At 37.9% G+C, this 25,644-nt stretch overlaps 1 protein-coding gene across 1 annotated transcript in view; it reads right to left on the bottom strand.

Annotated features, from left to right (window-relative positions):
* Positions 1-1,164: 1,164 nt before the first annotated feature.
* The window catches only part of LOC134846374 (trifunctional enzyme subunit alpha, mitochondrial-like), a 91,907-nt gene continuing 67,427 nt past the window's right edge, over positions 1,165-25,644 (bottom strand). The window contains exons 8-15 of the mRNA XM_063863694.1: positions 25,380-25,526; positions 11,078-11,250; positions 9,095-9,265; positions 8,081-8,303; positions 4,895-5,035; positions 2,581-2,770; positions 1,736-2,068; positions 1,165-1,478 (exon numbers count right to left, since the gene is read on the bottom strand). Coding sequence (XP_063719764.1) covers positions 1,330-1,478; positions 1,736-2,068; positions 2,581-2,770; positions 4,895-5,035; positions 8,081-8,303; positions 9,095-9,265; positions 11,078-11,250; positions 25,380-25,526 — 1,527 coding nt within the window. The 3' untranslated portion in view covers positions 1,165-1,329. The remainder of the gene's footprint in view (positions 1,479-1,735; positions 2,069-2,580; positions 2,771-4,894; positions 5,036-8,080; positions 8,304-9,094; positions 9,266-11,077; positions 11,251-25,379; positions 25,527-25,644) is intronic.

Below are 25,644 nucleotides of genomic sequence, written 5' to 3' on the forward strand. Positions count from 1 at the left end.
AACTTCAGGCAAGGAAGAGCAAAATTTCCTCTGAAGTTATTAAATGTTTATTAATTTTAAACGAAGTTAAACCGCAAAATAAATAAACAAATTTGAGCGAGCACAACTTTTTCTTCGAAAAACAAACGTTATATAATCTGCCCTATACAGTGCTGATTTAAATTATCCGAACAGAATGCATAAAATTTGAAATTCAGACGCCTTTTACTCAAAACAGGTTGATTTTAGACCAAAAAAGAGAAGGCTAAACTTGCTTAGAATCTGCAGAATTGAAATGTAATTAGTTTTTGGAAATTCGGGCGCAAAATTTTAAATTTTAAGCCAAAAATGGATTCATTTTGTCTTTTTTAGTCAATCAAAAATTACGTTGAACTACCGGATCAATTACTGAAAACGATGTCAAAGTGAGACTCTTATAAAGCCCTACAAAATTTATAAGGGGTGTTATCTCCAAAAAAGTAGAATTTATTTTTGGTATTGTATATCTGGTTAACATGTCTATCAAACAAAAATAAAATAAATTTTATTTGAAAACTATTTTCAACATTTTGCTCAATTTTCCGGAGATACTACCCCTCTTGTGCATTTTGGGTTCACTTAAGATATAATTTGATATAATTTTGTCAGTAATTGACCCAAGAGTTTAAGTGTACTTTTTGGTTGACTAAAAAGCCTAAAATATTTCATTTTTAGGTTAATATTTTGTGCCCGAGCTTCGAAAATCAAACTGCACCATATTACTTCTAAAATCTAAGCAAATTTAGTGTTCTTCATTTTGAGAAAATCGCTCTTTAAATTCCAGTTATATGCAATTTGTCCAAAGAATTCAAATCAGCGTTGTATAATTGTCTTCACTAAATGCATTGACACTCCAACTCTCAATGGTCAAGTTTATTTCGCACGCTTTTTGCGAGAAGCCTAACTAAAAATCACAAACACATAAAATCCATATTGCTAATATATTTTGAGTGCTTGTTTGGCAAAAAAAAATTAAACCGATCTGGGGATAATTAACTTGATCATCAAAACTTGGGAAAGCAAAAACTAAAAGGTAATTCATGACAGGACTTGTATTCAATAGTTTTTCCATTTTTATTACTTTTCTTTACAGTTGCCGTTATCTAAATCAAATAACTTATAACTATGTTCATTTCTACTTCAGAAACGACTGTTGAAATAATCTATTTTCAGTTGGTTATTAAACGTCAGTTTGAGTCAGCACTTTACAATTTAATCAGTTATTAATAAACATCTTCTCCCAGTTTATCATTACTTCTCGAGCTCCTTACTCTCTTGTCCAGAGTAGTACACTCTTTCATTCTCCCTAGCTTATCTAGGGTGGAATTTTCTGGATGAATCACCGGCGTGATCCAGTAAAAGTTTAGCTGGTGTGAATGAAGGCCCATATACTTCTTCGTACTTCTTCAGTTTTCCAACTACAGTCGAGGCACCGGCTATGTCAACATATCTAAATGGACCTGAAACAATGAAAATTCAAAATGAGACTTAAAACGCTTCTATCATATCGCAGACACTCACCAATTTTCGATCGATTGAGTTTTTTCTTTGTATTTTTTTGGTTCGAGACTACCGCTCATTTTTATCTTGACAAATTTCAGATTCTTGACAATATGGAAATTTTGGATAGAACGAAAAAAACCCATGGAGTAATTAACAGCAAAGGAAGGAATTAGGTCATAAATTATCGGTGAACCAACCCGTCTGCAGTACATACCTCCCAAAAATGGTGGGAATCCCAGTCCGAACACGGCGCCAATATCGCCCTCGATCGGGTTCCTCAGAATATCCTCTTGCAGACACATCACAGCCTCATTCACAAACCGCAACAGCAGTCTATCCATTATATCTGCATCCGTCAATGGAATCTTCGGCTGCATGTTGTACTTGGCCACAATCTCTGCTGCTTCTTGAGTTGGAGGTCGTCTCTTGGATCCCGATTGGAAATCGAAGAAGCCTTTTCCTGATTTACGCCCCATGAGGTTGGCGTTGACCATATCTCGAAGGATGCCAGGGTTGCCTCCTTCCATTCGTTCCTTGAAGGCAGCTCCTATAGGTAATTATTGTTTACAAAAACCTTGGACTTTATTTTTTTTGAAATAGAATACCAAGTTTCCACTACTTAATTTTTAGTTAATCTCAGTACACCACACCACGTTTAAATGATAAACCGGTTGATAAATCGGATTCAAATTCAATTTTTTATTTCTTTTTTGAGCTCAATTTAACAAAACGTTTTACTTCACAAAAAGTAGGCCTCAATTTCAAAACCAAATAAGTTCGAATCAAATAAACCGAATCGAATTTCATTTGAGTGAATTTCGTTTCACATTCATTTAATGATTTTAATTTCAGTTTCTGAATAATTCATGTTTTTCGTATTGATAACGTTCGATCGTAAGTTAACGTCAGTTTTGGTTTACTAGAAGTGTTGTGTTTAAGCTTCGGCAATTCAGCGTTCTCATTGCAGAAGGTCAATTATAGCTAATTGGCATAGCAGCAATATGCATGAGCTTTACTCGAGCAAAACTCTCTCACAAATTATTCATGTAAACTTCTCACCTAGGTCTTCAGAGACGTGCATGGCCACATCCACTCCCACTTCATCGATGAGGGTGATACAGCCCACTGGCAGTCCCATCACTTTGGACAGTCTGTCCAGCTTCTCAGCCGGAACTCCCTCCTGGAGCAGACGAAGGGCCTCTGACATGATTGGGGCCAGAACACGGGTGGTGTAGAAGCCAGGGCCGTCCTAGAACCAATGAGAACATATCCATTAGGATGAGCCAAGAAGTGTTCGTCAAAATTAGCAACAGAACCGGAAAAAATCAATCATTCAACGGTGTTAATTTCTTATTGGGACAAAAACTTCAGTGATACTAGCGTGTAACGCACCTTTCACGTCACCAAATATTTGTGACTTAAAAGTTTTTTTAAACTTAAATAGACAAATCTCCATAACTACTGGGTTTCATATCTTCGTAAACAAAACCCTAAAATGGGCGATAGCATACAACATCACTTTCCATATTGCAAGAAAATTGAAACAATTTCAATTGCAAAATCATCAAATTCAAAAATGGGATTCATAATCCAGCGTAATTGATTTTAAGTTTTCAGACTCTTTTTTTTCTTAATGTGATTGTAAGTTTAATGAAACAATTTGCGCGATAAAATTAGGATGAGAGACCAAATGTGCATCCGCTGGTAGTAACCTGCCATCACCACACCAAATGGTCGACATTTTCAAGTTTTGAAAAGTATTTGATTTATTTTTTTTTAAATTTTCAAAAAAGAAAAAAGCGTCATATCCAAGAAAGCAAAAGGCGTTGAGCAGTTAAAATTGGTTGGAGTCCAGAAAAACATCCTGAGAGTACCTTGAGAGTTTCCCGCCATAGTTTTAGAACTTCAAACTTGAAATTATTTTAGAACATAAGATTTTAGAAAACTTTTGAAAAAGCATGAAAGACGGCATATCTCAGAAACTAAGATGATTTGGAGCAATCAGATTTGAAGGTAAGATCTGCAATATTTGAGTAACCACAGAAAACCCTTCTATAGTGTTGAAAATTTTAATTTAAGAGCAGTCAACTTTGAAAACAGGATTTGCAACCGCTGAGAGTACCTCGACAATACCTGACTACAGGAGTGGCAATTTCCAACAATGTGAAATTTTTCCAACCTAAAATTTCTGAAACTTTCTGAAAAAAAAGATAATAAAATTATCATATTTCGGAACAAAAAAAAATGAGCAATCATATTTGGATGCAAGATTTGCAACGCCTGAGATTACCTTGACAGCACCTCACACTATAAAGTTAGGAATTTCAACTTTTATGTGTTTTTTATCTAAGTTATTTTAAAATTTATGAAAAAATCTTAAGAAGCCTCATATCTCGAAAACTAAAAAGATTTGAGCAGTCTTATTTTAAAGCCAGATTTCGAATCCCGGACAGCCCCCAAACATAGGGTTACGAATTTCAACTCTAGTCAAGTTTTAATATATAACTTCTTTGAATTTTTTTGAAAAAAAAATCATTAAAACGTCATATCTCGAAACTTCGAGGATTTGAGAGTCATATTTAGAGACACAATTTGCGACGACTGAAAACACTTTGAAAGCAACTCACACCATAGAGTTGAGAATTTGAATTTTGTCAAGTGTTGATATACAAGTTCTTTGCAAATTTTAGAAAAATCATTAAAAAACGTCATATCTCGCTAACTAAAAGGATTTCAGCAATCAGCTTTTGAGGCAAGAATTGCAACCCCAGCCCCAATTAACCTGACAGCACCCAATTACAGTGTTGAAAACTTCAATTTTTCTGGATTTTTTTAGATCTATTCGAAAAAAAAAATTACAAGAATCTTCGTATCTCGTAACTAAAAAGATTTGGGTATTCATATTTGGAGACCACCTTTGCAACCCCTAATGTCTCCTTCAAAATCCTACTTTTAGGTTGCTAATTTCAAAGTTGACAAAAATTCAAGGTGGAAAAACGTAACCTTTGCTTAAGCATTGCAATATACGATATATAGCTTAAATGTGCAAAAATTCGTTCGTAAAGCTTGCAAAAAAAAATACGTTCAAAACGCTTAATCATGGCGAGATAATCAAGTCCGCATTTAAATATATAATAGATGAGATCATAGATATGTTTTTAGAATTTTGAGTATCCCTTATTGGGAACAGAAGCTTCAGTGATATGAGTTACTAGATTTGTTCTTAGAAACTTGAGCATCCAAGTAAAATGCTATCCTTTTTTCCTTCCTTCCTGAAGAAATATACAAATCGTAGTTTCAAGGCTGCAGATTTTCATGGCTGCTCAAAATTGACTCAAGTAGCTTGATATGAAATATATATCTAGACAGTGACCTTGACAACTATGACCACTTTGCCCTGTTTGAGTCCGAGTGAGACAGCAGTGGCGGCTGTGTCCTGACTGGTCTTGTCGTAAGTGATGATCTCCAGCAGCTGCATCTTGTCCACTGGGGAGAAGTAGTGCATGCCCACCACCTAAAACACACACGCACACATCAACATGCAAAGAGTCAAGGGTTATCTAACGAAGAGTCAGGGCGTATTTGATACACAGAGGCGAAGCTGAGCTTCGCTCTCTTTGCGATACAAAAAACTGACAAAAATCAAAAGATAACGTCTCAAACAAAAAACTTAATCGTAGGCTAAAAAATATAGTACAAATTTTATTGCATTTTTCATAATAATCAATTACCTAAAACAAATGAATGATTCGGGCTACAAAAATACCATTCATTTCTTTTTCATAAACAATTGATGAACCCGCTCAGAAAAAAATTTGGGCAAAAAATTGACCAAAATTCCTAAACGTACTGAAAAAATTTGCTTAATACTGCCACCAAACAACCTGCAAATCCTACAGGAACCTTGAACTATAAATATCAACACAGAGGCGAAGCTGCACTTCGCAAACACAAGCGAGGAAAATGCAAAAAAGATCTCTAAACAGGCAAAACAAAGTGAAAAAAGGAAAAGGTTAAAAGACACCTTGAGAAACTTTTTTCCAAGGCTTGGGATTAACACGTTCTCACATCTGCTTCATGACCGCTTGTAATTTTACTAACACTAGCCACCAATAAATCAGCTGCAGTTTCTATCAAATTGCCAATGCGATGCAGGAAAACCTCGACCAAAAAAACTGTAACCATTTCAATGTTCCGGATTTGGATCTCCTACCAGTTGATTAGGATTTTCACTTCCTCGCATTTGCTCCACGGACGCTTGAAAGAAAAACTAGTTGCCCAGCTTATGCTAGATTCATATGTTTTAATATTTTGATCATACTTTGTACTGATACCGAAATACGTAATTTTGAAAGTCTCAAAAATGGACTTAACGCAAAACCCTAATATTTTTCTGCTCAAGTAGTGGATTGGCTGCATATTTAAAGAAAAAACTACTAATCCATCTTTCAACTGAATTCTTTTTCTTAGATTTGGCTGGGTAGTTTTCGAGAAAAAAAATTGAAAAGATTCCAAAAACGATCAAAAATTGAAAAAGTTGGCTTTTCCCAAATTCACTAAATTTTTTCTACCAAAGCAAAGGAAAAATCTCATATGCAGGGAAGATTTCCACACCCTGATTTTTAGATTGAATCCTTAATATCGGCTTTAGCTAGTAGCTTTCGAGAACAGTGATGAAATTTCTTTAAAAAAACGGTAAAAACTTCAAAAAAATGGATTTTTCCGATGTCCATATAGTCTTTTCTGCAAAACAAAAAGCGAAACAGATTACACAGGATAAATCTAAGCACGGTGTTAGTTTGAATGAATTATCAACCTGAGAATCAGCAGGTCAGTTTTTGAAAAAAGAAGTTTCCAAAAAACGGGCAAAGTTTCAAAAATTGTACATTTTCTAAGGCCATATTTTTTTTAAAACGCAGGGCATAGCCGCTTGAGCAGGGAAGATTCGCATACTACGTTTTTTCTTCCGGCTGAACTCTAATTCTCTGATTTGGCAAGGTAGTTTTTGAGAAAAATCAAAAAAAATTAAAAAATAACCAAAATTTCAAAAAATGGGCTTGATTGAGACCATAACATCCTTCTTCCGAATTTAGGGAATAGCCGCTTGAGAAGGAGAGATCCCAATGATTAGTTCTTTAGTTTAACCATTCATCTCAAATTTATGCATTTATTAGTTGAGAAAATGAACAAATTCAAAATCAAATAAGTCAAAAATCCCCCTACTGAAATTTTCGAAAGCCATAGGACGCGGTTTAAACTGAAAAGAGACTTGCAAAATATGCAGGCACATAGAATAGCAGCCAGTTTTTCCAACGACACCATTGTTTTGAAAATTGGTTCAGTAGTTTTTGAGAAAAAAAATGAAATTTTTGTCAAAAGTTCAAAAATTTTCCAAAGGGTCGCAAAAAAAAAAATTAACAAATCCCATACATTTTCATAAAACCTGCTGTTTTCAAACAGGACCTAATACTAGCCAAAAAAAACCAGCACTATATGCTATTAAATTACCAATGCTTAAATATGATGAAATTGAAATATACCAAAAGTGCCACTAATGTGAGCACTTTTATTTGCGACTTAGGTTGGAAAAAAAAATTGTTCGTAATAATACACATCGCTTTGCTTGTGTAATAAAAAATAACTATAAACTAAAATAAAAATGAAAGAAAAGAACTGAAAAAAAGTGAATGCTGAAGTTTCATACAATTTCCGCGAAAAACAATTTGCAGAAAATTTGAAAAATTCTGGAAATTTATACACAGAGGCGATATAGCAAGAAACAGCACGGCGGCAGATAGCACAAAAAAGACGAAACACGAAAGCCTGTTTGAAATTGATTTCTCTTACTTTTGTCCGAAATGCTTTTAAATTTGACGAAAAATATTGAAAACACACAATTACTTAAAAGCAAAACTTATCAAGCGGATACTGAGCAGACAAAACTTAGGCAGACGACTGTAGATCCGAAAAAAATCGAGCTATAAAACATTTTGAGCCAAAAGAAATTTCCACAGTTTTATGAAGTATTCGGAAGCACTGACAAGTTTCAAAAAAGTCGATCCTTCAAACGACGAATTATGGGTCAACTAAGCGGATGTAAAATCAACCCAAACTATTTAAGCCAAAAAAAATCCTTTAAGTGAAAAAAAAACCGATAATAAGCAAAAATTGAATTGAAAATGAGTTGATTTACAACTAACAATGAAAATTCGAGAAAAAAACGTCAATTTAAAATGACATGCTCAAAGAATTATGATGCCAGTCAATCTGTTGTAGCAGCAATCATGACACTGAAATGATTCAACAGATTTTGTTAAACTAGTTGTTAACCCGAAAAAAGTCTATATTCCGATTTGATAACGCTTTCTAATTGCCAGCGTAACCAAAGCCTACAAAGTCCTTGTTTAACATTAAACAACCAACTCGGCCGAATTAATGTATCTCACTGGGTCAAAGCTAGGCTGAAGTTCCCATAGACTAACCTAACCGTACAACTTCTTCAACTTCCCTTCAGGGTCTATTACCTACAGGTTTGCTTCATAACAACACAAATACTCGCCTTTTCAGGTCGCTTGCTGGCTTGGGCGATCTGTGCAATTGGGAGTGCGGACGTGTTTGAGGCGAAGACACAGTGATCGGGCGTGTTGGCCTCTGTCTCCTTGAGGACCTTGTGTTTGAGAGACAGTTCCTCGAACACTGCCTCCACCACTACATCTGCCTCCTTGAATCCATCCCAGTCTGTCGTCAAGTCCAGCCTCGTCATGATCTGGTCACGCTCGAACCTGAACAGAATGGTCACATTCAAGGTCATTAACCGACTATTTTGCTGAAAAACAAAACATCGGGCTGTGAAAACAATTGAGTCCAGGATAATTAGTTGTGGAGTGATACCAGCATAGTGCGATATCTCGAATAAAAAGGAAGCTTTAGCTTAACATCCGTTTCATTGAGTACTCAATTTGAATGCTAGGGATCCCATCTAGGCTGGTGATTCGACACCAGATTTCACTAAATCACTTTACATAGTTCTTCAAGTGATTTTCTCTCTAAAATACCCTCCAAAATCCTGATGCTTTCTTTCCTCCTGGTGTTATGAAATTCTAATGTTATACAATATGACTTACATTACGATGCCAAACTGTGTATTTTGTTAATTCTAAGCTGATTCCGCAACAAGCTGAAACCAAATTTTTCGCGGAATCCGCAAAATAGCTTTTTTTTTTAAAATCTTCTTCGCTGTTTTAGAACCCACTTACATTTGCGGAATCCGGAACAACTAGCTCTTTTTGCTCGTTAAGGAATCCGCGACAAAACTAATATGCCGACAAAACTTACGTTACAGGTATATGTGGAATCCACGGAAATTTTGGAACAGGTGTTAAGACATGTCTCTGGATTCCATTGACCTACAGACACCAAATTGTGCGCCTATCCAGTGCACAGTCACGCTCGAACCTGATGTTATCCAGTGCACAGTTAAATCCGGGTTATTAAATAATCATTCAAGGGATGTGCAATCGCTCCAACTTTAGGTCAATGTGAGATTATATGCATATAAGGTAATTATACTAACGAAGAGATCTTCTTCCTCTTGACCTTCTTGTCCAGTCCCTTGTAGATGTCAGTGTTTCCCTTGGCCAGTGACTTGTTGCTGATGTCCTTCAGAGTGACATTAATGCCCTTGTCAATTGTGACTTGTGCAATGCCAGCCCCCATCAGACCAGCCCCGATCACTGCTATGTTCCTGAAGACAGACTCCACTTGAAACTGGGTGAGACATAAAACTTATACAGTGCTTATTCAAAAATAAGAGTTATGTTTTACCCAGCACGGAGTGTACAAAGTTGAAAATGAATAGAGTTTTTGATATGATTTTATATCTACTTTCTATATTCGAACTGATCAATTGGGATTTTCTTCCAAATTTTATATTAATACTATAACTATAATATCCTACCAATCATTCAATACGGATTGCTTGTTTATGGTTGCACCAGTATAAATGCCTTAAATCCCATTCATATGTTACAGAAAAAGATTATGCGTCATATATTTTACATAAAAAAATATGATAGTATTACCGACCATTTCTACTCAAGTGGAATATTAACCGTTCACGAATTATATGTTCACGAACTTCTGAAATTTTGTCTACAATCGGTAAATGAAATGCATTCAACTGTTTTTCTAAATTCCTTTTTCACCAAAACTGAATACATGCGCAAAACGAGAAAATCTGAATTTCTTCTTTTTTCAGAACCTTTTTGCAAAACAAATACCAGATCAAATTCACTGAAAAGAAGGGGCTCGAGACTTTTAAATTTATTAAGTGAAAATAAAATTCTACCAGAAAATCTTTGTTCCTTGAAAAAGAATGAAATAAAAAAATTTCTGAAAAATTTCAAAATGAATTTTCTGATAGGCAACATAGACCTCGTTAAGCACATTTTCAGTTGTAAATAAAAGTATGACTTTGTTGTGATGCAATCTGAAGCGGAGCCAGCACATTCTTTCAGAAGAAAGGGCGTTGTCCTAGACAACATAGTTTTATACTATTCAAGTCCTAGTATGGGAATTGTGCTGGTGAAGTGAATTTTTGCATCGCCTAGAACATAGTCATATTTTTGAAAAAGTTAGAAAATGTAGCCCCCAAAGGTTCTACTATGCCCAATTAACTAGCGAATTTTAAGGAGGAAAAAAATTGCCTGGTATAAGTTTTCGGTGAAAAACTTGAAATTTGTAAACAAATCAGTTATATATTTTTTCATCCCTTATCTTCTGAATAATACCTCTACCATCCTTGCTGTTAAAATTAAATTATTTGTGCAATGCGGTTGTTCTATGTTCTATGTCCATTCAAGAGACTATGTTTCTGATTTTGATAAAGTTTATAATGATTATTTTAATTTTCAATGTTGTTTGCTCTGCTGGAAAAGTAATTTCTCTAACATATGGTTTGAAAAAAAAAAATATATATATATATATATATATATATATACTCGTTTGAATGGTTTAGAGTTCTGGCGACCTCGGGTTCACTCTCAGTGGGTAAAGGAACTTTGAACCAGCTTATACGACTTCTATCAGATTAATGCAATAATTGTTCTATTTTTCTTGCAGACAATTAGATATATAAAAATATTTGTACTATTTGCAGTTTGAAATAATGCTTGAATAGGGTAGGCGCTCAGTGGGAATTTATTATTCCCTTTGCCTGTCCTCTCCTTATAATGTGAAAGCCATTGTTTATTTATTTGTTTACATTATTTATTTGTTTAAATTGTAAAAGAAATAGCTATTAAACAATGGTCTGCTATATTATTATTTGGAGAAATAAATTCTTCTTCTTCTTCTTCTTAATTTCCAAGCAGATACCCCATTTACATGGTACTTTTTATTTCGATCCTTTGAACTTTGATGAGTTCTATGTTTTTTAATTGATGAGATTGTTGGATGTTAACGAATCAGCCCTCACATTGTTTGACATTAAAAACATGAAAATGTGCCGAAATCACAGCTTAAGCTTGGCATACTACAATCTGGACTCAAATCTAACTTGGGTTCTCTCTGCGGAGTTCCGAAGTTGTTCTTCTTGCACTCTGTCTGTCCGTTGAACAGACCAATCAGGGCCTGACTCTCAGTTGTGGCAGCCAACTGGCCGAACAGCTTCGCCTCCCGCTTCAACGACTCCGATTTGCTCTCACGGTTGCGCAACGAACTATGTACACACTGGAACAGACCAAACAAACATTTATAGGTTATGGAAACTAACATACTCTAAAACAGCATGTCCCATAGTTTATCAACACAAGTTAACTAAAGAATTACATGTTCCCCTTTTTAACCCAAATGAAAGCCACCTTTAAATAATTAATTTGAATTCTCTTTTTTAAAACCGTCAAAAAGCAATACGTTCTGAAGAAGAACTTTAGCCAATGGAGAGTTGAAAAAGTGTCAAGGTTTCAAGAAATCCGAAAAAAAAGAAACTGTTATTTTTGAAACTTTTGAAGGATAAAAGAATGCGGCCATAAATGATTTCCCGAAACTTTTTTGACTGACGACATTTTAACATGAACAACTTATTTAAAAAACTAGATCAAAAATAAATCATTTGAATCCACTAAGAAAATTCAAAATTGCAATCCTCTTTCAAAACTGAAGGTCTTCAAATATTTTTGTTCCATTTGCACTTTAATTATTGGACAGCAAAATTTGCCTTCCATTTACCAAATTAATTTCAAGTGAACTCAAGAGGCGGCGTGGAATTTTCTTGTAGGCTAGCGGACCGAGGCCAATAATTCGACAAACATAGCCAATTTACATCTGCAAAAGAGTAATGAACCCAAAGAAATTGAAAAAAAAACTGACTTAATTAAAAAAAAATCTTCAACTTTTGAATTTCCAAGAAAAAAAATAGATAGGTCAAAAACTCTTTGAACTTGTAGAACAATTTGGGACTGATAATTTTTTGATAACAATAAACCAACTTGAGAAAACTAAATCAATAGATAAAACTTTTATAACGGTGCGAAACCTGACATTTAATTTCCATTTTCGAAATTGGAAGTCGATCAAGTTTTTCGTGACCTATACATTTTTACATCTTTACAATAATGGAGTTTGCCTTCGTTTTGACAACAAAAATCAAAAGAACTGAAAAAAAATCCAAAAGTCAAACCGCGAAAAATCAACGTTGAGCGTGAACAAATTTTAAGACTTTTTCTTGAATTAAAAAACAAGACCTATGTAAGAGTATCGCCACTTTCATTACTCTTAAAAAAATAAAACAAAATGCCAAAAAGCCGATCTATGAATTTTGTTTTACGCTCAGTTCAAATGATGCATTCAGAAAATTCTATCGAGCGTCAACTTAGCGAAAACTACTTGGGTAGCCGCCATTTGAACCAAAAACAAAATTGTTGTGTTGTTGTTGTTGTTGTTGATGGAGCTCGTCATAGATGATATGAGGGACGTAAACGTCCTGTTCGGCCAATAAACATTAAAACTTTGTCCGGATTTGTTTGCAAAACTGAGATAATGGGGTTTGAGCCCAAAGTTAACAATCTTTCTTCATTCCATTTATCGCATTTCAGGATGAAATGCTCTGTGTCTTCAACTTCTTCACTGTCACACTGACGGCACTGCGGAGATTCAATACGACCAAAGAGATGCTCAGTTTTAGCTAGGTTACTACATCGATTCACCCGGAGCCTATGCAACAAAACTTCCTCTTCTCTTGAACGATTAGTTGAATGCTCCAAAGCCATGCCATTACAAATTCGTCTGTGTAAGTGATCTTCGTCCACTTTTTGCCGGTAATCTTCTAGTGTCACTTCTTCTCTATTCGTCAGAATAAACTCTTTCGTACTGAGATTTTCTGGTTTATCTTGGATCATCTTTCTAGCGGTAACTCTCCAGTCCGGACGAAATCTGCTATCCCCTCTCGCTTTCAGTCTCTGAGGCGGGCCGTCATCTGTCAAAAGATGCAGATGATGATCTATCGGGAACCGGAGGAACTTACTGTACAAAATGGCTGCCTTTTCGTCACTGTACTGCTTCAACGAAGAAAGCCTTGCCTCAGCGCGAGTAGCGACGGCATTGGAACTTGCTGGCGTGCCACAAATAATTCTTGCTGCTCTGTTGTTGCATGCCTCCAGTTTATTCCAATTCGAGTCCGAGAGAAAAGAACCCCAAACTTCACTGGCGTAAAGTGCTCCTGGCTTGACATAGGCATTATACAATCTTCTAAGGTCAGTGGATGTCAGACCCCAGTTCTTCCCTGACAAACTAGAAAGCAGTTGTGTCCTTTTCCTCATCTTCTTCACCATGATGTTTGTGTGTTCGGAAAACGTCAACTGTGTATCAATGTTGACACCCAGAATCTTGATATGCTTGTTGAAAGGAACTTGTGTGTTCTCCAGAAGAAGAGCTGGCTGTGCTTTGCCTGCCGTCTCTCTCGGGTCCAGGCTGATCACTAACCCCTCAGTCTTCGACGGTTCAATGAGCATATAATGATCACTCGCCCAAGAACTGACGCTATCCAGAGCTGGTTGCATTCTAGCTGCTGCTGAATCAGGAGAAACATCCTCATTATAAAGCGAATAATCATCCGCAAATTGGGCACTTTTCGTGTCTGGAGCATTTTGAGCAATCCTTGTAGGCAAACTAGCCGTAGCAAGACAAAAAAGCAAAGGGGACAGAGGTGAGCCTTGTGGAACTCCCTGCTGAAACACCTTATACTTGGAAAGAGAACTGTTCCATCTGACACACGCTCTTCTGTCGCTAAGAAACGACTTGATCCACCGCAGGCAAGTAGGATGAAGGCCAGCTTTCGCTAAGTCTCTAAGAAGACCACCACGCCACACCCTATCAAACGCTCCTTTGAAGTCAACTGCCGTGATCACTGTTCGCTTCTTCATCTGTAAGTTGTCGAATGCCTTTTGGCTGAGATTAGCAAGAACATCTGTTGAGGATCGTTTGGCACGAAATCCTGACTGACAATCTGGAATCATGTGAGTACTCTCGGCCCAATGACGAACGCGGGATTCCATCATAGACTCCAGAACTTTGGCAATACACGGCAACAGAGAAACGGGCCTATAACTCTTTATCTGAGAAGGCGGTTTACCATTCTTCAAAATTGGCACAATGACTGCACGTTTCCAGCAATCTAGAACTTTTCCTAGACGTAAGCTCTCATTGAAGACACGAAGCAGAAACAAGATGCAATTCTCTGGCAAGTGCTTGATCATCTGGGGAACAACTCCATCTGGGCCGGCAGCTCCATTCTTCATCTTCTGTAAAGCTCTTGCCAACTCGTCTTCGGTGAAACTGTCACCCAGCTCACCTTCCGAAGTTTCTTTCAGACTTTCTCTAGTCGCTAGGTAAGCTTCCTTGGAGTCCTCTCTAGTGATCTGGACCTTGCTGGCTGCGGCATACGTTTTCACTGCAAGTTCCGCTTTCGACTTGTCAGTGACAGCAGTCTTGTCCCCGGCACACACTGGATTGTCTGGCAATCCCAGTTTCTTCCTGCCATCCATACTTTGAAGCGTGCGCCAGACCTTGGTACTAGGAGTCGCCGGAGACAACGTGTCAACAAACTCCCGCCAACTACGTCGTTTTTCTTCTCTGATGGTATCAGCAAACATCTTCTTCGCGTTCTTGTACCTTTCCACATTTTCTTCGCAAGGGCTCCTCCTCAAGAGACTGAAAGCATCCTTCATAGACCTCTTCGCGCTCTCACAGAGACTAGACCACCAAGGCTTTCTGTTGCCACCAACCTTAGTGAAGGGAGTTGACTCCTTAGCTGCCTTCTGCATCGTCTCGATCAGGACCTTGTAATTCTTCTCCAGTGACATATCTTCATTCCACTCTGACAAACTCCTGTCACACACACTGCTGTACTTCTCCCAGTCCGTTTTGTTGAAGTTAAACTTGCGTTTTGTCTCTTCTTCTTTCATCCCTGAAGAGCCAATGACCAATTGAATTGGCAAATGATCGGAACCAATGGTCTCCAGCACATCCCAAGAACAACTACTCGCCACAGAACTGTGCACAATGGTGATGTCGGGTGCTGTTTCCACCATCGCGTGACCCAGCTGCCGAACACGTGTAGGAATGCCACTATTCACATGCGCCATACTGTTGTCAATCAACCAGTCGTCAATTTCTTCTCCCAACTGATCGGAATCTCTGTTCGCATCCCATGAACCATGCGCATTAACATCCGCACAGATAACAGAACTCTTCTCTCTAGGCCAATGGTTCAAATACAACGCAGCATCTCTCACGTCTGCACCACCAGTAGCAGGAAGACGGTACATATTCCAGAGATTCATCCAGCCATGCTTGGTCTCCACTGAAACTCCCAACGACTCCAAAGCAGCTCCTGTCGGAAGATTCAAACTTTCTAACCTGCGTGACTGGACTCCAGGTCTGACGAGCACCGCCAAACCTCCTTGAGGTTGCTCATTCTGCACCAGATGAACCGTGCGTTCTGCTCTATGGACTTTCCACCCATTAGCACTAGGGTCAGCAGTAGAACTCATCAGCTTCGTCTCTTGCAACAACGCAACATCAATTTTCTTCTCGTCGAGAAACTCGTTGAGACTAGTGACCTTACCTCTCCAACCATCGATGTTCAGCTGCAAAATCTTCAAACATCTGGGCACTGGAGTCGTCACTTTTGGTCTCCGAGTTTGGGTGGCTGGCTGCAGAACTGCAACTGGAGCAACAGGGACAGTGGGAACTGTAACACACCCACAATGCCACCTGAAATTCTGATGTGCCCTGATCTCTTGGGTCGACATCCCTGCGCAGCGCTGATGTATCCAATTCTTGCAATCAACACAGTAGATAGACCAGACTCTGCTACTAACCGCCTCACCACAGTATCCACAAGGCCATTTCACCGGCCCCGGATTCAGCTCGATATCCCCTGCCAGAATTAGAAGCCACCATAGATCGGGGTCACTATGGTGCTTCAGCAAAAACCCGCACTGGTTTCCATGTGTTTTGGCCAAACACTCTTTGGTATGGGAAATTTGAGATCCTTCTGCAAGGATCCACACCTGCCGCCACGTGAAGGCTTCCCAAAATTGTTGTCAGACCTATTCACCCCTCGGGAAACAAAATGATAAAAATCCAATTTTTTTATTTCCAACAACGCAAAATTTGGCGAATATGTCGATATAATCTAAGCAGAAGCCATTTAAACCAAATAAACCTTTCAAGTGGAAAAAAAAAGAAAATAAAATGAAGTAATACAAAATCAGGGAAATTATACGTTTACAAAATTACAAGAATACAATTTAAACGACAGGTCGATAACTATTTTTTCAAGCTGAATATTTCGGTGTCAGGACAAAAGATACCATACCAAAAGCTCCCATGACAAAAGATACCGTACCAAAAGATCCCTTGTATAAAAATCGCCCATACCATAAAATCCCATGCCAATTGAAAAGATCCCATGAATTATGAACAAAAATCATGATTAAAGTGTAAGCAGAAATAAATCTAGAGTAATGCTATCAATTAGGTTCGCGCTATTAAAAAACAAAGCAAATTTAAGATAACTAAATTAAAACTGGACTCATTGTTGGGATTAACATGGAGCCAACATGTGTTTAAATTAGGGTTAATATGGCATTGAATTAGAACAACTCAATTGAAAATTTATACACTCTGCATTCATTATCTCCCTCTTTAACTCATTGATAAGTCAAAAATGAATTCTTTTACTTGGGGAACCTCACAAAAGGCCAAACAATGATTATTCTTGATGGCCAACAATTTCAAAAGAAACGCGATGCGAAGACAACGACACACTGGCGCTGCAGCAAATGGAGATCGATATAATCTCACAGAGCAACGAGCATAGTCATGAGCTTAACGCAGGCCGCTCAGAAGCTCGGTAACTAGTTCAACAAATGAAGGAGACAGTTAGGAATCAATTAAATCCAGTAAACAGCCAGATAATCGCAGCTAGTTTGCAACTGGACATTTCACAAAACGATCTCGAAAAATTAGACGAGCTCACTGCTTATTTCCAAAAAACGTACATTAGAGGGGATTTGATTGGCCGAAAAACACTTTTTTGCTATTTCTCTATGGAAGCAACCGTCCTTCAATATATACGTTTCTCGAAAAAATTCGACTGGATTCCTACAATCAAAAGTTCAACATTTTGAAGGCATCTAGCGGCACTATCAACTTATCCCGGAAGAAGTACCGTGATCTGAATGAAAAAGTTCAACAGATAACAAGTTCATACACATACTCTAACTTATTGTCTTATATCCGTTCACTTGTCCATTTAACCTATTAAATTTTGTTTTAGTTTTTGCCTAATTTTTCCAATATTTAAAATTGTTTGATCAACTTTTTTATAGACGTCTCTGCAGCAAATGGAGATCGATATAATCTCACAGAGCGACGAGCATAGTCATGAGCTCAACGCAGGACGCCCAGAAGCTCGGCAACTAGTTCAACAAATGAAGGAGACAGTTAGGAATCAATTAAATCCAGTAAACAGCCAGATAATCGCAGCTCGTTTGCAATTGGTGCAGGACGAAAAAGCAACCCAACTATCTTTGCCCCCCGGTCGGCGCTAAGGCGAACTTTAAACAGAAGTAAACAAACGATATCCCTGCCCACTATTGCCACAGATGACTGTCATTTCGAAATATCCGATCGTTTTAGGCAATTTTGTCTTTTTGAAAGCGGAAAAAAAGATACGGAACGCATAATAATTTTTGGCAACATTGAGAACCTCAATGCACTTAATTTGTACAACAAAACCTGGCTTGTAGACGGTACTTTTAAAATTTGCCAATTGAAAAGATCCCATGAATTATGAACAAAATCATGATTAAAGTGTAAGCAGAAATAAATCTAGAGTAATGCTATCAATTAGGTTCGCGCTATTAAAAAACAAAGCAAATTTAAGATAACTAAATTAAAACTGGACTCATTGTTGGGATTAACATGGAGCCAACATGTGTTTAAATTAGGGTTAATATGGCATTGAATTAGAACAACTCAATTGAAAATTTATACACTCTGCATTCATTATCTCCCTCTTTAACTCATTGATAAGTCAAAAATGAATTCTTTTACTTGGGGAACCTCACAAAAGGCCAAACAATGATTATTCTTGATGGCCAACAATTTCAAAAGAAACGCGATGCGAAGACAAGGACACACTGGCGCTGCAGCAAATGGAGATCGATATAATCTCACAGAGCAACGAGCATAGTCATGAGCTTAACGCAGGCCGCTCAGAAGCTCGGTAACTAGTTCAACAAATGAAGGAGACAGTTAGGAATCAATTAAATCCAGTAAACAGCCAGATAATCGCAGCTAGTTTGCAATTGGTGCAGGACGAAAAAGCAACCCAACTGTCTTTGCTCCCCGGTCGGCGCTAAGTCGAACTTTAAACAGAAGTAAACAAACGACATCCCTGCCCACTATTGCCACAGATGACCGTCATTTCGAAATACCCGATCGTTTTAAGCAATTTTGTCTTTTTGATAGCGGAAAAAAGATACGGAACGCATAATAATTTTTGGCGACATTGAGAACCTCAATGCACTTAAATTGTACAACAAAACCTGGCTTGTAGACGGTACTTTTAAAATTTGCCCCAGTCAGTTTTACCAGCTGTGCACTGTACACATCCAGATTGGCGGGTTTTATCCACCTTGCGTCTACGCTCTGCTCAGCAATAAGCGCTTATCAACCTATAACAAATTCCTAGCCGCACTTAAGTCGCTTATCGGTGACGTAACACCGGAAAGAATTTTGATCGACTTTGAAATTGCGGCGCTGAGTGCTTTTACCTCTCATTACGAAACTGACATTAAGGGATGCTATTTTCACCTCTGTCAGAGCTTTATGCGAAAAATATCCAAATTGGGCCTTAAAAAGACTTACTAATCAAACAGCGAGCTAGTCTTAGCACTGAATATGATTCCTGTGCTTAGTTTTGTGCCGGAGTCAATTGGAAATCGGGTTCGACCTAGTCATTGAGGAAATATGCAGTGTGGCAACCAAACTGGACATTTCACAAAACGATCTCGAAAAATTAGACGAGCTCACTGCTTATTTCCAAAAAACGTACATTAGAGGGGATTTGATTGGCCGAAAAACACTTTTTTGCTATTTCTCTATGGAAGCAACCGTCCTTCAATATATACGTTTCTCGAAAAAGTTCGACTGGATTCCTACAATCAAAAGTTCAACATTTTGAAGGCATCTAGCGGCACTATCAACTTATCCCGGAAAAAGTACTGTGATCTGAATGAAAAAGTTCAACAGATAACAAGTTCATACACATACTCTAACTTATTGTCTTATATCCGTTCACTTGCCCATTTAACCTATTAAATTTTGTTTTAGTTTTTGCCTAATTTTTCCAATATTTAAAATTGTTTGATTAACTTTTTTATAGACGTCTCTGCAGCAAATGGAGATCGATATAATCTCACAGAGCAACGAGCATAGTCATGAGCTCAACGCAGGACGCCCAGAAGCTCGGCAACTAGTTCAACAAATGGAGGAGACAGTTAGGAATCAATTAAATCCAGTAAACAGCCAGATAATCGCAGCTCGTTTGCAATTGGTGCAGGACGAAAAAGCAACCCAACTATCTTTGCCCCCCGGTCGGCGCTAAGGCGAACTTTAAACAGAAGTAAACAAACGATATCCCTGCCCACTATTGCCACAGCTGACTGTCATTTCGAAATATCCGATCGTTTTAGGCAATTTTGTCTTTTTGAAAGCGGAAAAAAAGATACGGAACGCATAATAATTTTTGGCAACATTGAGAACCTCAATGCACTTAATTTGTACAACAAAACCTGGCTTGTAGACGGTACTTTTAAAATTTGCCCCAGTCAATTTTACCAGCTGTGCACTGTACACATCCAGATTGGCGGGTTTTATCCACATTGCGTCTACGCTCTGCTCAGCAATAAGCGCTTATCAACCTATAACAAATTCCTAACCGCACTTAAATCGCTTATCGGTGACGTAACCCCGGAAAACAAATTGATCGACTTTGAAATTGCGGCGCTGAGTGCTTTTACCTCTCATTACGAAACTGACATTCAGGGATGCTATTTTCACCTCTGTCAGAGCTTTATGCAAAAAATATCCGAATTGGGCCTTAAAAAGACTTACGAATCAAACAGCGAGCTAGTCTTAGCGCTGAATATGATTCCGGCGCTTAGTTTTGTGCCGGAGTCAATTGGAAATCGGGTTCGACCTAGTCATTGAGGAAATATGCAGTGTGGCAACCAAACTGGATATTTCACAAAACGATCTCGAAAAATTAGACGAGCTCACTGCTTATTTCCAAAAAACGTACATTAGAGAGGATTTGATTGACCGAAAAACACTTTTTCCTTTTTCTCTATGGAAGCAACCATCCTTCAATATATACGTTTCTCGAAAAAATTCAACTGGATTACTACAATCAAAAGTTCAACATTTTGAAGGCATCTAGCGGCACTATCAACTTATCCCGGAAGAAGTACCGTGATCTGAATGAAAAAGTTCAAAAGATAACAAGTTCATACACAGACTCTAACTTATTGTCCTTTATCCGTTCACTTGCCCATTTAACCTATTTAATTTTTTTTTTAGTTTTTGCCTAATTTTTCCAATATTTAAAATTGTTTGATTAACTTTTTTATAGACGTCTCTGCAGCAAATGGAGATCGATATAATCTCACAGAGCAACGAGCATAGCCATGAGCTCAACGCAGGACGCCCAGAAGCTCGGCAACTAGTTCAACAAATGAAGGAGACAGTTAGGAATCAATTAAATCCAGTAAACAGCCAGATAATCGCAGCTAGTTTGCAATTGGTGCAGGACGAAAAAGCAACCCAACTGTCTTTGCCCCCCGGTCGGCGCTAAGGCGAACTTTAAACAGAAGTAAACAAACGACATCCCTGCCCACTATTGCCACAGATGACTGTCATTTCGAAATATCCGATCGTTTTAGGCAATTTTGTCTTTTTGAAAGCGGAAAAAAAGATACGGAACGCATAATAATTTTTGGCAACATTGAGAACCTCAATGCACTTAAATTGTACAACAAAACCTGGCTTGTAGACGGTACTTTTAAAATTTGCCCCAGTCAATTTTACCAGCTGTGCACTGTACACATCCAGATTGGCGGGTTTTATCCACATTGCGTCTACGCTCTGCTCAGCAATAAGCGCTTATCAACCTATAACAAATTCCTAACCGCACTTAAATCGCTTATCGGTGACGTAACCCCGGAAAAAAATTTGATCGACTTTGAAATTGCGGCGCTGAGTGCTTTTACCCTCATTACGAAACTGACATTCAGGGATGCTATTTTCACCTCTGTCAGAGCTTTATGCAAAAAATATCCGAATTGGGCCTTAAAAAGACTTACGAATCAAACAGCGAGCTAGTCTTAGCGCTGAATATGATTCCTGCGCTTAGTTTTGTGCCGGAGTCAATTGGAAATCGGGTTCGACCTAGTCATTGAGGAAATATGCAGTGTGGCATCCAAACTGGATATTTCACAAAACGATCTCGAAAAATTAGACGAGCTCACTGCTTATTTCCAAAAAACGTACATTAGAGAGGATTTGATTGGCCGAAAAACACTTTTTCCTATTTCTCTATGGAAGCAACCATCCTTCAATATATACGTTTCTCGGAAAAATTCAACTGGATTACTGCAATCAAAAGTTCAACATTTTGAAGGCAACTAGCGGCACTATCAACTTATCCCGGAAGAAGTACCGTGATTTGAATGAAAAAGTTCAACAGATAACAAGTTCTTACACAGACTCTAACTTATTGTCTTATATCCGTTCACTTGCCCATTTAACCTATTAAGTTTTTTTTTTAGTTTTTGCCTAATTTTTCCAATATTTAAAATTGTTTGATTAACTTTTTTATAGACGTCTCTGCAGCAAATGGAGATCGATATAATCTCACAGAGCAACGAGCAGAGTCATGAGCTCAACGCAGGACGCCCAGAAGCTCGGCAACTAGTTCAACAAATGAAGGAGACAGTTAGGAATCAATTAAATCCAGTGAACAGCCAGATAATCGCAGCTAGTTTGCACTTGGTGCAGGACGAAAAAGCAACCCAACTGTCTTTGCCCCCCGGTCGGCGCTAAGGCGAACTTTAAACAGAAGTAAACAAACGACATCCCTGCCCACTTTTGCCACAGATGACTGTCATTTCGAAATATCCGATCGTTTTAGGCAATTTTGTCTTTTTGAAAGCGGAAAAAAAGATACGGAACGCATAATAATTTTTGGCAACATTGAGAACCTCAATGCACTTAAATTGTACAACAAAACCTGGCTTGTAGACGGTACTTTTAAAATTCGCCCCAGTCAATTTTACCAGCTGTGCACTGTACACATCCAGATTGGCGGGTTTTATCCACATTGCGTCTACGCTCTGCTCAGCAATAAGCGCTTATCAACCTATAACAAATTCCTAACCGCACTTAAATCGCTTATCGGTGACGTAACCCCGGAAAAAAATTTGATCGACTTTGAAATTGCGGCGCTGAGTGCTTTTACCTCTCATTACGAAACTGACATTCAGGGATGCTATTTTCACCTCTGTCAGAGCTTTATGCAAAAAATATCCGAATTGGGCCTTAAAAAGACTTACGAATCAAACAGCGAGCTAGTCTTAGCGCTGAATATGATTCCTGCGCTTAGTTTTGTGCCGGAGTCAATTGGAAATCGGGTTCGACCTAGTCATTGAGGAAATATGCAGTGTGGCAACCAAACTGGATATTTCACAAAACGATCTCGAAAAATTAGACGAGCTAACTGCTTATTTCCAAAAAACGTACATTAGAGGGGATTTGATTGGCCGAAAAACACTTTTTTGCTATTTCTCTATGGAAGCAACCGTCCTTCAATATATACGTTTCTCGAAAAAATTCGACTGGATTCCTACAATCAAAAGTTCAACATTTTGAAGGCATCTAGCGGCACTATCAACTTATCCCGGAAGTACCGTGATCTGAATGAAAAAGTTCAACAGATAACAAGTTCATACACAGACTCTAACTTATTGTCCTTTATCCGTTCACTTGCCCATTTAACCTATTAAATTTTTTTTTTAGTTTTTGCCTAATTTTTCCAATATTTAAAATTGTTTGATTAACTTTTTTATAGACGTCTCTGCAGCAAATGAAGATCGATATAATCTCACAGAGCAACAAGCATAGCCATGAGCTCAACGCAGGACGCCCAGAAGCTCGGCAACTAGTTCAACAAATGAAGGAGACAGTTAGGAATCAATTAAATCCAGTAAACAGCCAGATAATCGCAGCTAGTTTGCAATTGGTGCAGGACGAAAAAGCAACCCAACTGTCTTTGCCCCCCGGTCGGCGCTAAGGCGAATTTTAAACAGAAGTAAACAAACGACATCCCTGCCCACTATTGCCACAGATGACTGTCATTTCGAAATATCCGATCGTTTTAGGCAATTTTGTCTTTTTGAAAGCGGAAAAAAAGATACGGAACGCATAATAATTTTTGGCAACATTGAGAACCTCAATGCACTTAAATTGTACAACAAAACCTGGCTTGTAGACGGTACTTTTAAAATTCGCCCCAGTCAATTTTACCAGCTGTGCACTGTACACATCCAGATTGGCGGGTTTTATCCACATTGCGTCTACGCTCTGCTCAGCAATAAGCGCTTATCAACCTATAACAAATTCCTAACCGCACTTAAATCGCTTATCGGTGACGTAACCCCGGAAAAAAATTTGATCGACTTTGAAATTGCGGCGCTGAGTGCTTTTACCTCTCATTACGAAACTGACATTCAGGGATGCTATTTTCACCTCTGTCAGAGCTTTATGCAAAAAATATCCGAATTGGGCCTTAAAAAGACTTACGAATCAAACAGCGAGCTAGTCTTAGCGCTGAATATGATTCCTGCGCTTAGTTTTGTGCCGGAGTCAATTGGAAATCGGGTTCGACCTAGTCATTGAGGAAATATGCAGTGTGGCAACCAAACTGGATATTTCACAAAACGATCTCGAAAAATTAGACGAGCTCACTGCTTATTTCCAAAAAACGTACATTAGAGGGGATTTGATTGGCCGAAAAACACTTTTTCCTATTTCTCTATGGAAGCAACCATCCTTCAATATATACGTTTCTCGAAAAAATTCAACTGGATTACTACAATCAAAAGTTCAACATTTTGAAGGCATCTAGCGGCACTATCAACTTATCCCGGAAGAAGTACCGTGATCTGAATGAAAAGTTCAACAGATAACAAGTTCATACACAGACTCTAACTTATTGTCTTATATCCGTTCACTTGCCCATTTAACCTATTAAATTTTGTTTTAGTTTTTGCCTGATTTTTCCTAAATTTAAAATTGTTTGATCAACTTTTTTATAGACGTCTCCTTGCACCCTCCCGGAGAACGCCGAAACGCAATACTACGACTCGCATTCGAAAATGCTGTCTCTAGCAATTTGATCCCAGAGCAATTGCTCTTATTTACGGGACGCTATGTTGGGGGTGGGGGCCTGACGGCCGTTTGAGTATTGCGCCTAGCGAAAAAAAGTTGATCAAAATTGAGAATTGATATTTTTTATCAAATAGAATGGCAAGTGATTCGTAATGAAAATCTTTTCAAAGCTTTAGAATTTTGCAAAAACTCAATTTTGTACCGACTTGAGTTGTCTGGAAAATCAGGCCAATTTTGGCAAAGTTGGTTTTGATTATTTTGAAATCCTTTTCAAGTTCAATTGAAGTCTAAGCTGTTTTGAAGTTTGAGTTATTTTAAAGGCCAAGTGATTAGCAAGGTCATTTATGTTCAAAATTTGTGCAGCAAAAATTTTGCCGTTTCTTTGATTTTAACCGACGCTTTGATTTTGCATTGATCGATTAACCGCTTTATTTTCAATTCTCAGGTTCTGTGTTATTTTATTATGGTATCTTATGTCGTGGGCGATTTTAGAACGAGGTATCTTTTGGAATGGTATCTTATTGACTGGGATCTTCTCGTTTGGGCTCTTAAGGTAAGGGATATTTTGTCATGTAACCGAATATTTCAAGTCAACAAAAAGAAACAGATGCTTGCCGGATTCGAGATCCGGACCTTTGTCGTCCCAGGATTAGATCTTAAAAAATCAACCTGTATAACTAATTGCAGCGACAATTAAAAAAAAAATTAATACAAAAAAACTTTTCATCATAAAGCGTTCAAAATTGAGGCAATCAAGTTCATTCGTATTGTTTTCGCTTGGAATCACGACAGCGAATAGCGTAATAGGAATCAAGACACAAAAAAAAACAAGAAGTCTCACTAACTTCTAGAATTTTAAAAGGCGCTGGGTAATTATTCAGCGGCGGCTTGCTAATCTTTTCGGTTGCTTTCTTCTTGATATAATCAATCGCCGTCCCACTAGACATTAATTTGTTCGTCATGCTGCTTTTCTTCCCATCTAATGGCGTGACCTAAACAACGAAACCTATTAGTAAAAGAATCTTGAAATAATTGCGGTTATTTCAGATTTGCCCTCCATTTTTAGAGATTTTCGGCATGTTATTAGTCGACATATATTCCGACCGTTTT

This window comes from Symsagittifera roscoffensis, chromosome 5 (assembly GCF_963678635.1).
Source record: "Symsagittifera roscoffensis chromosome 5, txSymRosc1.1, whole genome shotgun sequence".
NCBI classification, from domain to species: domain Eukaryota; kingdom Metazoa; phylum Xenacoelomorpha; order Acoela; family Convolutidae; genus Symsagittifera; species Symsagittifera roscoffensis.